Genomic DNA, 19,222 nt, shown 5'->3' on the forward strand with positions numbered 1-19,222 from the left:
AGGGAATATCTTCCTGAAGACTCAAAAGAAAAAAAGGAAAAAAAAAAAAATCAGTGAACTGCATAGCACCCTTGATAGGACAGGATAACACGGCCTCTATATCCTTCATATGCCGTGTTTCTTATTTTCTCTATACACTGGACTCAGATTAAAAATAAGGGAAGAAAGTAAGGAATTTAACAAGCAGGAGCCGGATTATGATCCACATTTCAGGCATAAAGAGTAGAATTAACCCTAGTAGAAAATCCACTCGGTGATAAGAGAACAAGCTTGAGGAAGTCTCCACAGGCACAGAGAGGGATAAAACTTTAATGATGTGAGAAAAGATTATAGATACGAAAAACAAAAGATGTTTTTTCTGGGAAGAAACAAGGACATGATAATTTTAAAAACTAAAAACAAATCATTTTTTTTTTAAGTAATGCATTTCAATTAAAAAGGACCCACCATACCATGTCCTAGGCTGTGTCCCTAAAGGGAACACACCTTGATTCATCCTGGAAAAACTAAATTGGTAGCTTTTTAAAAGATTGTTTTTATTTATTTAAGAGAGAGAGAGCAAGAGAGAGAGAGTGCACAAATAGGAGGAGGGGAAGAGGGAAAGGAAGAAGCAGACTCCCTGCTGAGCAGGGGACCCCCCCCCCCCCATGTGGGGCTCAATCCCAGGACTGTGGGATCAGGACCTGAGCCAAAGGCAGATACTTAACTGACTGAGCCACCCAGGCACCCCGAGAATTTTTTCTTACCATAAACATCCAGGTAAGTATATATTAACAAAAAGAAAAAAGAAAAAATTTTTTTAACTTAAAGGGCTACAAAACCTCAAAAACTTTCAAAGGAACCAGAATTCAACTGCCCTGAGACTATTTATCTTAGGTCCTCAGGCTGCTGTTAACAGCATAGCACAAACGGGGTAGCTTAAACAGAAATTTATTCTATCCCGTATCTGGAGCCTTTAGGTCCACAATTAAGGTGTCCGGCAGGACCAGGCTCTCTCTGAAGGCTCCAAGGGAGAATCTAGTCCATGCCTTTCTTGGTTTCCGGTGTTGCCTGTTATCTTTCGCTGATAGACACATCAATCTCTGCCTCTGTCATCACGTGGCATCCTGTGTCTGTGCTTTTCTTCTAAATGCATAAATTAGGGTCCACACTAATCCAGTATGACCTCGCTTTACCTCAATTACATCGATGAAGACCCTACTTCCAAAGGTCACCTTCACAGGTATCGAGAGTTAGAACTTCAACACCTTTGGGCAGGACACAATTCAACCCACAACACTTCTTTCCAGTAACCAAAAACCAGAAGTCAAAAGCAACATCTACGAAACTGGAGGGGAGGGAGTGCAAGACCAAACCTTATAAAACCACACCAAGTTTTCTATTAAACACAATATCGACCAAAAAACATTCTCAGATATTCAAAGGCTTAGAAAATGCACAGCCCATTTCTTCTTCTTAGGGAAAATAAAAATAAGTGACTTAAGAACCAAAATTAACTATTCAACATTGAAGATACTATCATTAAGGGAAAAAAGGGGGGAGGGGCTATAAACTATTGCCCAAGCCCAACCTTCAAACACTTCACTCAACCATCCCTCTTCTGCTTCTACTCCCTTCTCATTCAGGAAATGTGATTTTTGAACCATATCCTTCACTCCATAGTACAGAAATAATCTCTTACCTTATCTAGCAACCTCTTAAGACAATAGTGCCCTGTGCCAAAACTTACAAACAATGGCTAACATTTTTTGCATGGCTGTGACACTGGGTAGAAAAAGCTCTCTCACACCGCCCCCCCGCCTCCACTGTCTCCTAAACAAGCAGAACACGGGACACCACAACAACCGTCTTCACGGCCAAAGAACTGAAATCATGAAAAAGAAAAATTTGAGTCTACCATATGATCAACATTTTAAAAAACATATGGGAAAAACATTCAAACCAGTATATACAATTTTTGTATATGCTATATGATGACAATAGGAAAATAATATGCACAACCAAAAGCTAGGAGGAGGTTTGAGAAAATGTTGATGGTTATTCTTAAGGGGGCAGAAGTAGCAACAGTTGTTCCCTTTTACATTTTTGGTTTGACATATGTTCTAACGTTTTTATAATGAGATTATTTTATACAGAAACATATTTTATTTTCCATTAAACATTTCTTCGAAACATGAATTTGAACCCATCTCTTTCCATCTCGGGGAGGTTTCCCAGGAAACCCCTGCTGGACACCTGTTAAGTTGTTGCTCTCAAGAAGCCCCTTCCCCAGGAAGGAGGGCTCACTTTTCCTTTATCTAGGCACCTCCAACTACGCCTACTCATCCACCTGGATCAGACTTGCCCTTGTAGCTCACACTGTCCATGGTCATCTTTTTCCCCAGGTCTTACAGACATTGAATGGTCTTCCTTATTGATTGCTCTCACAGTGAAGGCCTGGACTGACTTCTCCCTACACTCACTATGTGGCTCAAGATGCAGTTCCTTACTCTACATACTTCAAAGGAACCACACTGCCCCAGCTCTGTCTACACTCTGACTTCTCTGCATACAACTTCCCATCTCCAACCAATCAATCCTTCTCTTAATATTAAACCTTCTCAAAAACGACACCCTGAATGTAACTTCGTATAACATAGAAAACTCCTTTTTCTGCAGATCTTGGGGATGATGTGAAGAATGATGAGGGTAGGACCACCACACTGCACGTCTCACATCTAGGTGAATGGCGCCCTCCACCTGCAAGGAGGCAGCCCTGTGGACTGCAACCACCCACTGAATATCCAACTCCTAAAGCCATTCTCCACCTCAATTACACACTTAGCCTCGCTATGACTGCTGGAGCTCACTCACCCTTGAATTTCACATTATAGCAAGCACTCAAGCAACACATCAGGATTTATATAGAATTCTCTAACTATATATGTATGCTTATCAAATGTATCTGTCCTCATCATAATGATGGTGATTAAGTTAGCAGTAAAAGCCGTACTTTCTGTACTAGACACTGTACTAAGCATGTCACATACATTAGTTTATTTATTCACCCTATTCCATTTGCGGTCACTGTCCCTGGGCTATGGTTGAGAGAACTAATGTTTATGCAGGCTACTAAGTAAGCTGCCTAAGACCCCACAGCCCACAGTGGTAGGTCTGGATTTGAACCCAGGTAGCCTGACCCGCTGTCATTAGTCTTCATCATGGCTTTACACTAGCCTGCCTCCGTACACTGTGGATTCTCTAACCAAGGTGCGTACCAAGCACTGAACACTGTTTAGTGCTTAAGAAATTCTGACTGTCATCCACAGATAATTTAGCAAGTCATGTTTCCCTGAATGATAATCATAGGGAACATTCTGTCATATTGGACACGATGACATTTTGGGGGTGGAAAAATACGTGGAGGGAAAAAGACTTTTAGAACAATACCATAACCAGCATACCACCCCCTCACTAACTACTCAAATCCAAACTCTGGCAGTCCTATCAGCAATTCTGCTGCCAACAGGCCTCATTACAAGAGAAAGGAAGGATAAGAGGGAGCTGCTACCATTTATCTTATTTCAATTCCTTACAAGGAAAATGGGAACTATAAACATTTGGGGGAAAATACCTCCAAGTTTCTAGGCAGCACTGAAAGTTTCTTTCCCCACAAAAACATGTTAAAAATGCTATATAGCCAATTCAGCACACATTCTAGAAAAAAGCAGACTAAGTCAATTGTGTACATGTGGCTGTTTAACAAGATCCTTTTCAGGCCTCTATGGAGGGGGAGGGGTACAGGGAGTGGAGAGAGAGAATGAGAAGACTACATTTTCTGCATCCGTTATTTTATGTGCTATATTCCTGCTACACCAGCACCGCCAATGGCGGGGGTGGGGGGTGGGGGAAGCATCGCTCAGTTTTGAAAACAGCAGTCTCAATGACATGTCTAGTACAATATCTTAGCAACAATGTCAATATTGTCTCACCACAGCTAACCATATTAACATTCCACTCTAATCATGATTTCTCAAATATAAAATGGAATGCAAGTTACTCCATTCATTCTCTGAGCATCGCTTTGAGAAATACAGCCCTCTAACAATTCCTATAAAGTTGTGCATAAATTAAACATCAAAATCATATTCAATAGCTATTAGTTCTCATGTATCTAACTTGGAAGCAAAAGAATATGCAAATATTGATGAGAAATCGACATAAACACAAGAACCAAATAAAATATACTGACAAATTACTTTGATGAAATCCTGTCCCTGCTTATTTCTGGAATGGAACCCTTGTCACTCATCTCGTTGTAGAGCTGTATTTCAAATTCACCTTTAGAGGGCTGCCAACAACAGGGTTGACTAGATACTAAGGGAGCTCCCTCTCCCAAGAGTTTTCAAAGTCACATACATGTACTTCTGCTACAGCTGGCTGGAGCTGGCCCTGCATAGTCTTAGGAACAAACAGCATCCCGGTGGCTCTCAAACCTAGCTAACCATTCAAACACAGATGCTTGGGCCCTACCACTGGGAATTTGACTCACAAATGCTTCCAGGGAAGCAGCCAGGTTTAGGAATCAATGCACTACTAAACAACTACCCTAGAGCCCATTCTTATAAAGACAAAGTGAATACCAAATCACACAGGCACCACAACTTTGAGTGCACTCACATCTTCTTGGCAGATCCTTGTGTTAGGGGCTTAAATTCTTTCTCCCTTCCCTATCCTGGCCAGCACATGCCATCCCAGACTATTTACAGCAACTGCCCCCACAGTACTCTGCTAAAGCCAGACCATCACCACAGCTCTCCTCCATCTGCACCAGATAAAATGGCCAGGACTATGTCTGCCACAAAGGCAAGGAAACAAAAATATCCAAGACGCTGCCATTCACTAAAGGCTAAAGGGGTCAAGGAGTCGGGGGGAAAAGTGAGTCAAAATGACACAAGTCTACTAAGAGCAAACATAAAATGCTTATTATGGTCCAGGCACTTTCTAAGCCCTGTAACTCACTGAATCATCAGGAAAACCAACAACCCTAGGAAAGAGCTATTGTTATTATCCCTATTCTTCCAAAAATGGAACTGAACTTATACAACCTGGCTACTATACTACAGAGGACACTGGCTTTGGAGACAAACAAAATGGGTTCAAATCTGTGCAGTTACTAGGTGGCAGAGCAAAATCTTAAACTAGTTCTTTAATCTCTACCAATAAGCTATTGATTATGTGGGATAACCATTTATAAACATTTAGCGATACATAATAAATATTCAAAGAGCAACTTTTGTCAGCATTGCCCTATTTTCTCCCAGAGAATTCACTTCTTAGTTTCTCTATTATTTATGAAGAAGTAAAATAGAGATCTCACCCTCCCTCACAACATTTGGGTATCAAAAACTCTCGATATAAATTTAAACATTTATAGGTGTATTTTATTTCCCCACTTTGCAGGAATTTCCCCAAACCAAGAATACCATGTGGTAAAAATGAAACAAACTCCCCAGATCATCAATATTATCAGGCCTGAAGTTAAAAAAAAAAAATTTCATTTCATTTGACCTTTATAATTACTATATGACAGATTATTACCTTCATTTTATAGGCAAGAAAACAGAAGTTCAGAAAAATGAAACACTCGTTCAAAAAGAGCCAGTAGCTACAGTAAACTGGAACTCCAAGTTTCCTGAAGCAAGCCAGCAGAGTGCTCATTCATCTTTGAGATGCTGCTTCCACGAATCAGAAGGGATTTGAAATACTGTTTGGGGAGTGAAACAGCCATGGAAACCATTTAATGGACGGAGGAGCGGGCGGGGGAAAGCTCCAGAATCTCTAATCTTCATAATCTTAGAGCTAAGGATGTAGCTTTAAGAGGTTTAATCAGATTAGCAGCATCAAAACTCTCATACAAAGCAGGAAAAGAAAGAGCGCTGACCTCCCAGAAATAACGATGTGTAACCTCTCAGCTTTCAACACTGAACTTGCAGAATTAAAACAAAATCCTTCACTTAATCCTACCAAAAATGAAGGATGAAATATACATGAATCTTTTTAGATTTTTTAATTCAAAATTAAACCTGACATGTATGGCTTGCTTAGAACTCTAGTTGGTAAACAATTAATGGTTAACCACTTACCAAAATATTAAAACAGATACTGAACTCAACAACAGGTAAGCATACAGGCAGTTTAGAGAAAAAAATTTAAATCTCTAGGACAAAGACTTATATAACATATACTATGTGCCAAGCATGGATTTAAGCACCTTATACATATTAACTCATTTAATCCTCATAAGTGACCCATGAGGCACAGAAAGTTTAAGTAATTTGCTCATTGTTCACAGAGCTGATAAACTATGGAGCCAGGATGCAAATCCAGGCAGTAGGATTTCCGATAGCCCATAAACATAAAAATGTGTTTGAATTCATTCTGAAGAACTGCATAATTAAAACAAGAAGATACAATTTTTGCCTATCATACTGCAAAGATGAAATAATTTGATTACAGCCCATGTTGGTAAGTGTAAATAGGCATTCTCATAGACTGAAAGTGGAACTGTAAATTTAATACCACCTTTTTGAAGGGCAATTTGACAAAAATCTAGGAAATTATAAATCAACAAACTTGTTAACCAATTATTATTCTTATAAAAGCACAAGCAGAAATGTACAAGGCGACTCAGCCTGTAATTTATTTCGTTATTCCCCTATTGATGGTTGTATCCCTTTTGTCATCATTACAATCGGTATTAGACTGTCTAATGTAATGTTAAGCAACCTTTTAAAAACCTATGTATTAGTGAAAAATTTGTAAAAATTCAATCAACGAATTTACAAATAAAACACTGTAAAGTCTGTGTAAGTTTTCTTAAGGATATGTACATATGCACATATATACACAGAAAATATCTGGAAAGATGAAAGAAGAAACCATTAACATTAATTGTCTTTAGAGAGCAAAAGGAAAGCAGAGAAGAAATAAGGATGTGTCTTTATTCTAATACTTCTGTATAGCTTTCTTTTTAATAATTGTATATTTAGCTATTTACATTTATGGTGTTTAAATGGCTTTACAAAAACAAAATATTTGTAACAGTCTCAAAGACACCAAGCAGAAATGGTCCTTAAGATATAGAAAAAGAAGAGGTACTACTCACAGTTACTGAGTCTAGATAAAGACCATATAAGAAACTCAGAAATAATCCTTTGAGGTTGGGGCAGGGTAGAAATCAAAATTCCTGGAGAGAGAAATTATAGATATAAAAGAAATCTACTATCTTCTATCTCAGAGATAGCTTTTCCTTTATATTTATTCAGTGCTAAAAATAAAAATAATAGAGCTAGCCAGAGACATAGTAAAAACCGAACTAATCTGGAGTCAGAAAATATACTTCAATCTCATGTTTGTTTTAACTAGCTATATAACATTGGGCAGTTGTTCAATGCCTCATTTCCAAATATTCCTCAAAAAATGAAGACACTGGAGCGCCTGGGTGGTTCAGTCGGTTAAACGTCCAACTGCTGGTTTCGGCGCAGGTCCTGATCTCAGGGTCCTGGGATCAGGAGACTCATCAGGCCCCACGCTCAGCCTGCTTCCCCCTCTCCCTCTACCACTCCCCACCCCTCCACCCCCACCCATGCTCCGTCTCTGTCTCTAAGATAAATAAAATCTTGAAGAAAAAAAAAGAAACTGAACTCAATTTCTAAGACTCTTCTGGATCTAAAAACTTTAATTCCATTACTTTACCCTAGTTTGAAAAAGAATCCCTACATCTAACAATCTAAGATTATGAACCATGAATTAAAAATTTTATACCTACTAAGGAGATGCTTAACTATCTGGGAACAATCTCTGCCTGCTGGTAGCAACTTGCCAAGAACCAGGCTGTGCATCCAGGTATCAGGAGGTAAGTAGACTTTTTGACTGTGCACAGAGGCAGAATGTTATCAAGTACAGTGGAAAACCTGATGACTAATTCTGAGTTGGTTTTTGCCTTTATTTTGGTTTCTCTATAAATTTCTTAAATAGAAGCCAATCAGATGAGCAAAGTCTCTACCTCAATACACACCTGGAATTTTAAAATACCAGAGACACTTCTACTCATGGAACGCAGACAGGTTTCAGTAACTTCAATAAAAATTCCCCTGTGAGTGATTTTATAAGGAAATCCCACTACTACACACCAGGGGCCATACTAGGAAAAGGGAAGAACCAGACTGAAGAGCCTCTCACATTCCCAACAGAAAAAAAACATACAGTTGACTCTTGAACAACACGGGTTTGAACTACACGGATCCATTTAGACGCAGATCTTTTTCAGTAAATGCAGTATAGTATTGTAAATGTATTTTCTCTTATTTTCTTAACATTTTCTTTAGCTTAATTATTCTTTTGTAAGAATACAGCTTATGATAAGTATACAAAATGTGTCAATTGCCTATTTATGCTATTAGGAAGGTTTCTGGTCGACAACAAGCTATTAAGTTTTGGGAAAGTCAAAAGTTATACTTGAATTTTTGAGCATGGGTGGAGAGGAATGGGGGGGGGTTGGTGCCTCTAATTCCCATATTGTTTAAGGGTCGACTGTACAAGGTCATAAAGAGACAACGAGGAGAAAATATAAAAGGGCACTGAAGATTTAAAAGGTCTATCAATCTCAAAGAAATGCTAATTAAAGACAAATACATGTTTTAACTTATAAAATCAGCAAATATTATTAAAATCTACAAATACCCAACCCTAGTAAAAATCATGCAAGCAAGCACACTCACATATAGCTTATACAGGTGGCAATCAATACAATCCATCTGGAAAACAATTTGGCAAGAGGTATGAAAAGCTTCTGAAAAGGATGTTTCCTTTCATTATTAATTCCTTGCCTAGAAACATTCTACTAAAATAATCAGGTTTGTACACAGATATCTATTTTCCAGAGGCTTGTGTGTTTTAAGATTTTTTTATTTATTCATTCATAAGAGACACAAAGAGAAAGGCAGACATAAGCAGAGGGAGAAGCAGGCTCCCTGTAAGGAGCCTGATGCAGAACTCGATCCCAGGACCCCAGGATCACGACCTGAGCCAAAGACAGACACTCAACCACTAAGCCATCCAGGTGTCCTGAACCCTGGATTTTATCTGAAAGCTTTCCATTAAAATCTCCTTTTGAGATCATGAAAGTATCAAATTTGCAGAATGGGGATTTTCAGCTTGGAAGAAAGCCCTGGAGAAAATAGTACAGGACTCAAAAAGCACTTAATTGTCAATGCTCTTAATGGCAGAGAAGATAATATAGTGTAGAGAAAAATGGATATTGACAACGAGGTTTTAAAAAGACTTAAAAGAATTAGGCTCTAAATATAAATTAGAAAGGCCTTAACCAACCTGTTTATATTTCCCTTCAGTTGTGTTTTTTTTTTTTTAAGACTTATTTACTTATTTGAGAGAGAGTGAGTGTGTGTGATTGCATAAGCAGGAGAGGCAGAGAGAGAGGGACAGAGAATCCCAAGCAGACCCCCTGCCAAGTGTGGACCCTGACTCAGGGCTCAATCCCAAACCCTGAGATCATGATTGGAGCGAAACCAAGAGATGCCCACCCAAGCTACTGAGCCACCCAGGCACCCCTATTTTGAAAAAGATTGAGATACATAAAAATAACTCTCTAAAGAAAGGAAATCTTCAGTAGGTCAAGCATTTTAGGTAATAAAGTATGATATCAGTTAATTGACAGTAGTTCTTTCTTCCTTGGAGGTACCTGAAATATGGTATGTTTTATAATGAAATATAGTATTAAATTTATAATCAGAATAGAGACAAGTGCTATGAGCTGAATGTGTCTCCTAAAAATTCATATACTGAAGCCCTAAACCCCCACATGGTGGTATTTAGAGATAAGGCCCTTGGGAGATAATTAGTTTTAATGTACATCACAAGGGAAGTACCCTCATGATGGGACTGATGTCCTTATAAGAATAGGTCCCAGAGAGCTTGCTGTCTCTCTTGCCATTTGAGGACACAGGAAGAAGGCCAGAAAGAGTCTTCGCCAGAAGATGGAGAGATGTAGATTCTACTTTCCAACTCCATGTTTTCAGCTGTAAATAAAGGTTTCTCAATTTGAAGCTCTATGCCAAGACTAACATTATCCAACAGGTTAGCCCTAGTGGCCATCCATCAGCTGCAGGACATCTGCAAGGTCAAAGCCTCATCCTCTTTAAGAGGAATAGTAAGCTTACAACATCCTTCACAGAAGAAAAAGTCCATCTATGTCATATCTTTTAGCCTATCTCCCCACTCAGAAACTACATTTGCCAAAAGATTATATGAAATCAAGTTTTTTATATTTCTGTAGAATAGAAATAAAACCTTGGAATTCTCTTCCTAGAAAATGCAAATTGGAGACACTCCAGTGGCTTAATTGGTTAAGTCCAACTCTTGATTTCAGCTCAGATCATGCATGATCTCAGGGTCGTGAAATCAAGCCCCTCGCCCAGCTCTGTGCTGTGGAGCCTGCTTAAGATTCTCTCTCCTTCTCCCTCACTTGCTCTCAATCTCTAAAAAAAAAAAAAAACTGTAAAAAAAATCCAAATGGTCACATTAAAATTAAGATATAGAAATTTTTTAAAAAATTTTTAAAGATATTTATTTATTCATGAGAGACCTAGAGAGAGAGGCAGACACACAGACAGAGGAAGAAGCAGGCTTCATGCAGGAAGCCCGACGTGGGACTTGATCCTGGGTCTCCAGGATCCCACCCTGGGCTGAAGGCAGCGCTAAACTGCTGAGCCACTGGGGCTGCCCCAGATATAGAATTTTTATGGGAATTCAGAAACTACACATGACAAAGCTCTTTAAAAATTAGGTATACAGAAAATAAGACCATTGTTTTTGGGTAATTTTACAGAAAAGCAGCTTTAATTTTTTAAGAAGTATTTATAAAATTAGATTTGATGCAAAAAATCAGACTCTGAATTGTAACATTTAATATTTCTCTATTTAGTTTCCTACTGCATTTACACATACAGTTGACCCTTGAACAAAACGGGTTTGAACTACATGGGCCCACTTATATGTAGCTTTTGTTTTTTCCACATTAAAACAGTACTCTAAATATATTTTCTCATCAGATTTTCTTAGCAAATTTTTTTCTAACTTATTTTAAGAATATAGTATATAATACATATAACATACAAAATAGGTGTTAATAGATTATTTTATCAGCAAGGCTTCCAGTCCAATAGGTTATTAAGTAGTTACGTTCTAGGGAGTCAAAAGTTACACGTAGATTTTCAACTGTGTGAGGGTTAGAATCCCTAACCCCTGCACTGTTCATGGGTCATCTACACATACAAAGAGACCCAAGCAAGTAAGTGTTGTTGAGAATTCCACTACAAACTTTATGATGATTCAGATAGGTTGTGACTTGCTGGGGGTCTTATTGGCTGGAAAACACAGAAGATCCAGGAGGTGTCTTAATTTCACCTTCTCTGTCCAGAGCTTTCTCTAATTATGCCCTTCACAAGAAACAGGCTGTTCAGGATGAACCAGCTTGGTCCATGACGTGTAGGCGCCTGACACGTGATAAATGTTAAGTATCTGTTCTCTTCCTTCTCTTTCATCCTTTCTATTTCCCAAAAACATATGGGAAAACTACAAAGAGGATGGAGGGCAGAGCCTCCTACATAGGAAGACCTTCATTAATTAAGAATGTGTTGAAATGAAACATCTCAGAAACTATAAACTATTCTTAAAGCCGCTTACTGACCCCCAAAATCTCTTCAGCAAGGGAGAAAGTCTTCTAGTTTAATTTCATAAAGAAAAAAATAAAATGCCAGTACTTGATACAGGCTGAAAGGTTAAATAAATGATTTCCCAAGTATCAACCACCATACAAGAGACAAGTGACTCCGTTTTCTCAGTTTTGTTAGGAGGGAAAGGGTAAAGATGGCACAAAAGACTTCAGTATGCCAAGACGAAGGCAGAATCTGCATTTGGAGACGGGTAGTCATGGAAAGAAGCTTCCAGAACATCGTTCCTCTGCCTGAGAGTGGGAAAGAATAAAAAGTCTTGGTTTTGTTTGTTCAAGGTAGCACACAGTTTTCTCAGGAAAGCAAAGCTCTGCAGCACATGTAGCAGAAGCCAGGTGTCAAGTGAGACACTTCTGCAAAAAGGTTCTCTCATTTTGCCCTGAAAACATCTCTGTAAGGTAACTTAGTCAAGTTAAGGAATTTGCCCAAATTCATGTAAATTGGGAGGTAATCAATCAAGCTGGGATTTGAATCTGTGACTTCTAATTCCCAAGTTTGCTTTTTCTAGATTTTGAGACATGCAGAAGAGACAACAAAGAGAAACTGGTGAAGGAACCAATCAAACCAGAGGGAACTGCATTCCTGATTCTACCAAAAACCAGCTTGGCCTCTAGCCTGTGTTTATATCATGTCCCAATACTTTACAGAATTTACTTAAGTACCCTGGTAAAGAGAAATACAGTACCTTTAGACTGAATTATTTCTGCCTGTTTTGTTGCTTGGGAAACATTTTTGGAGTCTGTTAACAACAAGATACCAAATATCCATAGCTCAGCAAGACAGTCACTGCACTAAATTCCTAAATAATAGTCCACAACCACAGAAAATGGGCAATGCAGCACAGAATAATCAAAAGCAGCTTCATATTTTCCGGATAAAACAAAGCATCGTTTGTATTGAGGCATTTTTAGAAGGTACCACTGAAAACCAGACTGCAGCCTGGAATGGCTTAAAATACCACATTTAACAATCACATCAATGGCTTTTAAACTTTAGAGGCAAACAGCTTCCTTTTACTACAAATTCAAAGTGAAGGATTAGATGCAAAGCTAACAGATTAATTCAGTACACACTCAAGTTTAGAGACTATCCAATGTCTTAATTAACACCATTATAAGTGCACTTAGCCGACCAGCTGCGTTTTAACGATGAAAAGGTGAGGGTCAAATTTTTTTTAAATAAATTGCTTCAAACTAAGCCCCCCTACTGAAAAGAAAAAAAAAAAAACACAAATAATTAAACTGAAAGGAAAACACTAATAAACAATTATTTTGGCATATTAACCTACCCTTCCTTCATTAGTCTCTTTTTTAATTGAGGCAGTACCACAATTACAAGTTCACCAAACTTTGTTCTTCTGCCTCAACTTGGAGCTACTTCCACACCAAAACAGAGCAACTAGAAAAGGATAGGGTAAAAGGCTAAGGTTTCAAGATTGGCAGAGGGCAGGAGAAGGGATGCATAGAGACAGAGAGAGACCAAAAAAACCAAAATGGTTATCAACTGTGAGCTACAATTATATCAAATAGAATTAAGATTCATTTCTTGGAGAATAGGAAAAAAAAGAGTCCAAAAAACTAGCCAAATCATTTACTATGTGAAGCAGTGGTTATTCTATATGAAATATTTGTGCTTGGCCTTTAAAGTAGAAGGGACCTTCTACTTTATTGTTGATGTTGTGTTGATGACAGAAGTGGGAGGTGAAGCCCACTTTACCCTACAGAAGCTAAGAAGTCAAAATACACGTTTGTCTCTCCTGCAGCTAGAAGCCAGGCATGGGAACCAGGCTCAGCCATTTGGATACACACTTGACCCACACTTTCCATTTTTCCTCGGCTATTCTTAAGCATTTTTTCTTCCAGATGAGTTTTTAAATCAACTGGTTATGTTGTGTTAAAAAAAAAAAAAACTATTCTGAGCAGTGAAAATATTCTGTATGATACTGTAACAACAGATACAGATCATTACACATTTGCCCAAACCCGTAGAATGCACCACACCAAGATTGAACCCTAATGTAAACTATGGGATCTGGATGATCATAATGTGTCAAGTGTAGGTTCATCAGCTGTAACCAACGTACTGCTCTGGTAGGGGGTGTTGATCATGGGTAAGGCTATGAATGAGTAGGGACAGAGAATACAGAGGAAATCTCTGTACCTTCTGCTCAGTTTTGCTATGAACCTAAAACTGCTCTGAAAGAACAATGTCTTTAAAAATAAAATGGTTGGGATTTCATCAGGGATTAAATGGAATCTATAGGTTATTCTATAAGAGACTGTCAAGTTAAGATACTGCATCTGTCCATCTGGGAACAATGTATTTCTTTCCATTTATTCAGGTCTTCCTTTAAGTGCTTCAGCAAAGTTTCATTCTTTTCCTCAATGTAAGGCTTGCAAATTTCTTCGTAGGTTGAATTCTAAAGTTTTTGTTTCTATTACAAAATGGGACTTTTTCCCATGCATTATCTAAATAGTGTTATTGCACTATTTAGAAAAGATATTCATTCTCTACATTGCTCTTTATATCAACTCTAAACTTTTTGGTCCAGATTTGTATCAGAACATTCTCAATATACTTATAGTACAGTGATTATTTCATCTTTAAATTTAAGTAGGTTTAAGAATAGTAACATGAAAGTTTTTTGATAGGAAAGGTCACTTAAGATAAAAAAAAAATGTGGTCTCTTCTCTCTGGAGAGCTTCAAAATAAACATTTGCCTTAGATCAGAGTCCTAACATAAGACAAAGGAAAGGAAAAAATATATACATATGCCCTTACCTAGCTCTCCCCACATTGTGGTTTAATATTGATTTTTACTCCCTCAGGCCTAACTCAAGGTCAAGAGAAACACAGTGCTCATTTGCACTGATGGAATAGTGGGGACAACGCAAATGTACTTTCCCCAAAACATTAAGTTTTTAATATTGTATTCTCTGACACAATTCTACAGCCTCCAGAAAACACTTCTGTTTAGCTATAAGCATTTCCTGGGTTTGTTTGTTTTTTTAAAAAGGTTTTCTATATTTAGAGTTCACTCAATGTTTAGTTTAATACTGTACATATTTCAAATACTTTTAATATACATGTAACTTAAATTTCAATACCTACTAAAATCTTATCAGTAATTTAAAGTAGATATAGGTGACATTTTCTTTTAGAGATAAGAACTGAAAATGTAACAACTTTTCAATATTTCTGAAAAATATCTGTATTCTTTTAAAGAATACTGAATTTAACTCCGTGATTATGCTTTCTAAATTCTCAAAGCTGATTCAATTTAAAAAAAAAAAAAGTGTGGTTCAAGATTGTAAAAACAATCTACAAAGGATATATAAAATGCTGAGCTCAGTATTTTAGACCTAAATATTTCCTAAATTTCTGTAATTGTGAGTTCAAGTACATAGAAATGAATTTTCCTTTGTCTTTGTAACAAAGATTGGTTTTAATTGCAAACAGTAGAGCAATATTTTTCCATATTGCAGGAGATATTATTGCTCAAGTTTCAGGGCAGTCTCCGTAGATCAGTCAGCTTTAATTTACAGAGAAACTTAGCTATGATCTACTTATATAATGAGAGCTGGCACAGAGCTCAACATATGAATGGTCAAATTCCAAGTATTTTCCCCAATCATCTTGTGACATAACTTCATCAAGATTTAAGATTCCATCTGCTTTGTTCCAACTAACACAACCAGGTTCTAGTTAACAGAAAAAAGGCACATACCATACAGATGTTTTATGAGAAATAGTCCCATTGCTTTTTCAAGTTGGTTTGCATTAGTGAAAAGCCATAGTGTGGGAATTATTATGAAGAAATGATTCAGAAAAAAACAGTAGTTGCTCTTAAAGACCAGAGGGGGAAATAAACCCAAAACTCACATGCTTTAAAACTGGAAAAGTTACAAATGCAAACTATGTTCACTGTCTGGCCATTCTGAAAGGCAGGGTGCCCCAAATCATTACTGTACTGTTATTTCACTGGCACTGGTCAAAGAGGATGGTGGGTCTGTTGTGAAAGACTCCCATGACTAAATAGGGAGTTTTGGCTTGGAGACCCGGGCCACTGGTTGGGCATCCCCAGCCAGACAGCTTAGGACCTAACTTTATGCTGGAAATTACAAAGGCATCTAAAGAAGCAAATAATGAAGTCCCTAGGATGAATGTCAGATGAGCCAAAACTGGGGGGAAAATTTTTTTTAAACTGCTTTCAGAGAAATAAAGAGAAAGATATTTTGGCCTTGACCCAGCAGAGGGTGAATGTCCTCCTGGATGGAAATATGTGAACTGAAAATTCTCCATAGTAACAATTCTAATTAATTATTCAAGGTAGGGGGGTGGTTTCTTAAGGTTAAAAGCTGACTATGGTCTCGTTTCTATCATTAAAAACTGATTTTTTTCTTTGTATCCGCTTATGCAGGCATTAACGAGAAGCTTCTAGTGGAATTTTAACAGTAACTTTACAATAAAGATTCTCCTTTTAAAGGAAGTTTGCTGTTTTGCAGACTTTTTGGTTTATGGGATAACAGCAAATTTACTTAAGTTCCATATAACTAAAAAGTTTAAGCCCACTTATTCTATTACCTATGTACAGAAACAACAGACATTAACACTGTCATAACATTACAAACATTATGTAATTATATACATATATTACATAATATGTAATAAAAGGTACTGCAAGATCTTTTCAATTGAAAAGTTAACTGTAAAATTCAGCGATGTTATGGTAATAAGTGTATTTATACTGTAATAGAAATTAAAACTGAAATGTTATTCAATATACAATAATTCAGAAAAGCAACCACTCTCCACTGTGGATTATCGTTAAGTTTGCAGAGTAAAATAGTACATTCCAAGAAAATCAATCCAGACTAACAGATTTTTATTGTACAATAGTAAATAATATGTAATTTTTGTAGAAAAACAGACCACTAAGTGGTCACCTAAATAACCTTAAAAGAGTTTATCACATGGAAGGCAATGAAGAATCACAATGACCACATAAGCACCAGAACAGAACTCTATAAACAGGAATGAAATCCAAGCCAAATTAAGTAGCTCTCATCATAATGAAAACTAGCAGTCTGGCACTGAGTGAGGCTACACCTGTTAGGTGGAAAATCTGATACTCAAAAGGCGAGGACCAGTCAGCCAGCAGTTGGTCAAACATATAAAATGCAATTGCATGTGGGAAAAGGGAAAGAGCTTTCTAGAAACCAAATTCCTGGACACACCTGCTATCCCTCCAGGTCTGTAACTCTGACTGCCTCTGGATCTGAATGTTCTGTTAAAATTATGAACTTTACAAGTCTTCTGGGGAAGGATTTGGTTCGTAAGGCAAACTCAATTTTCAAAGTCACTTCCCATAAGAAAGCTCAGAAATCTATTTCGTTTCTCATAGCTTCCAGTGTTATGTGCGTTCCAACCCAGAACACTCTTTGGACCCATTCCCAATGCAATGGCATCCTCCCAGCCTAGAGTGAGCAGGAGCTGCTGCCCCACAGCCACCTGCTTGTACATACCTGTTTCCTTCCTGCTCCCCTTTCCTCCCTCTCGGCTCTTCTTCAGCACAGCTTTTAACATTTTCAACACTCTTTTGCTTCTAAAAAAAAAAAAAAAAAGGGAGGGGAGGGAAGAGGAATTAAGGGTTGTGAGTTGGAATATAATGTACATACTGACACAAAAGGTAACTTAGGCTCTAACAGATTGTTCAGGAGAATCTAAACATACCTTGAGTTTTACGTTTATTTTCTATGAAGAAACTAAGATGGGGAACTAAATGTTAAAGACCCAAGGAGTGTTTTATAACTTTTAATGAAGTGATCAGAAGTTCACTGGCTTGTTATAAAAGTTTAAAAAAAAAAAACAGCATTCTCAGCATTCCACATCTAATTAAGGTTATGAGGCTAAATCTGGGCACGTTACTGTAAGATGTCTGGCACAGGAATTCAGATCTCCTAACCCCAGTTCATCAAAAGAAAACATTAGAACAGAGAATCAACAAGATAATGGTTAAGAAGAAAGCTACATGGTTAAAGGCATGTTTTGCAGATGCTACTGATTATATAACCACAAGGAAAACATTTTGGAAGTTTATCAGATTAAAACATACCTTATAAGCATTTGCAAAATAAATACAAGGGAAACATTTTAAGCTGATGTCAGGGGACCCAATCAAACAGCACACACTGCAGTGGGTTTTTACTACATACATCGAGGACTTTGGGGGGGATGGGGACGAAAGAAGAACGGTGGCACTACAGCTGAATCCTTTAAATGATAAGCTGCATTTTTAAACAGCGTTGTACTGAGCATGTAAAAACAACACAATGGCCCAGGCCTAAGATGAAACCTAAAACCATCCCTAGAGCAAGAGACAGACAAAAGGACCATTATTTCATCACTGAGTCTCCTGCAGCTCTCTTTTTCCTCCAGTAACTCGGAGGAGATGGCTGGACAACTCCCAGCAGTAACAAATCCAAATGGGTTGTGTTACCCATCACACCCCTGCTAGTGCACCAAGGACAAGAAGGTGGAAGGCAAGCAGGTTGCTCCTGGAAGAAAGAAGCAGCAGAGCGGGGCCAAAAGGGAGAAACTCCAGTGGAGAAGACGCCCAGTCCCACCTGCCCAGGGAGCCCGAATGCTGGAACCAGCGTCCGTGTATACGCGGCACCGGCTGCTGGGGCCAGAGTGGAGCAGGGCCTCCGCGGGGAGCACAGACCGAGGCAAGAGGCCCCGAGCGCTGCCATTCAGTCGCACAACATAAGCACACAACACGGTGACCTTCTTCTCATTTGGTCCAGGCCTGTATTTACTTTTCCAAGTCCTCTGTTTCCCTGACGAAGAAACAGAGACCCTGGAAGACTGACTGCCCAGGGGTCACACAGCGAATGAACAGCAGCGCCAGAACCCAAACCTGCAGGCTCCCAGCAAGGGTCCCCCTCCTTCCATGCTCCGCCTCCCCACTCAGAAGATGAAAGCTTTGGGCAACGGCAATCAAACAAATGAACAGACAAAAATCAACAACCAACCAATCCACCCTGGAGATAACCAGGAAGACAGCATCTTTAAGCAGAATTTGGAGAAGGCGATGGTAAAGTGCGACAGGGTTAAATCACCTGACAAACAAGTCTCTACACACAAAAGGGGCAGGGTTTACAGCCTAATTCTTTTTTAAACTGCTACTTCAGGGAACCCTGGTGCAAAGACTGGAGTTTCACCTGAAGGGCAAGCATGGAAACACAAATTTCTCTCGGTGATCATGCTGAAATATTGTAGGAGAGATGGTGGACAAAATTCAGGGACAGAGGCCTGCTAAGCACAGATATTTTCTTTTCCAAGTAAATCAATCAACCTTCAGGGTTTGTCATTTTGCAAAGACTACATGCTTTAAAAATAAAACAAAGAAAAGTAAAACGCACCAGCCT

General features: G+C 38.3%; 1 protein-coding gene across 1 annotated transcript in view; it reads right to left on the bottom strand.

Moving 5' to 3' along the window:
- Positions 1-19,222, bottom strand: part of TANC1 (tetratricopeptide repeat, ankyrin repeat and coiled-coil containing 1) — a 223,611-nt gene that overhangs the window by 127,737 nt on the left and 76,652 nt on the right. Inside the window, exon 3 of the mRNA XM_077883375.1 lies at positions 17,318-17,397. Coding sequence (XP_077739501.1) covers positions 17,318-17,378 — 61 coding nt within the window. The 5' untranslated portion in view covers positions 17,379-17,397. The remainder of the gene's footprint in view (positions 1-17,317; positions 17,398-19,222) is intronic.

Source organism: Canis aureus, chromosome 34 (genome assembly GCF_053574225.1).
Source record: "Canis aureus isolate CA01 chromosome 34, VMU_Caureus_v.1.0, whole genome shotgun sequence".
NCBI lineage: Eukaryota > Metazoa > Chordata > Mammalia > Carnivora > Canidae > Canis > Canis aureus.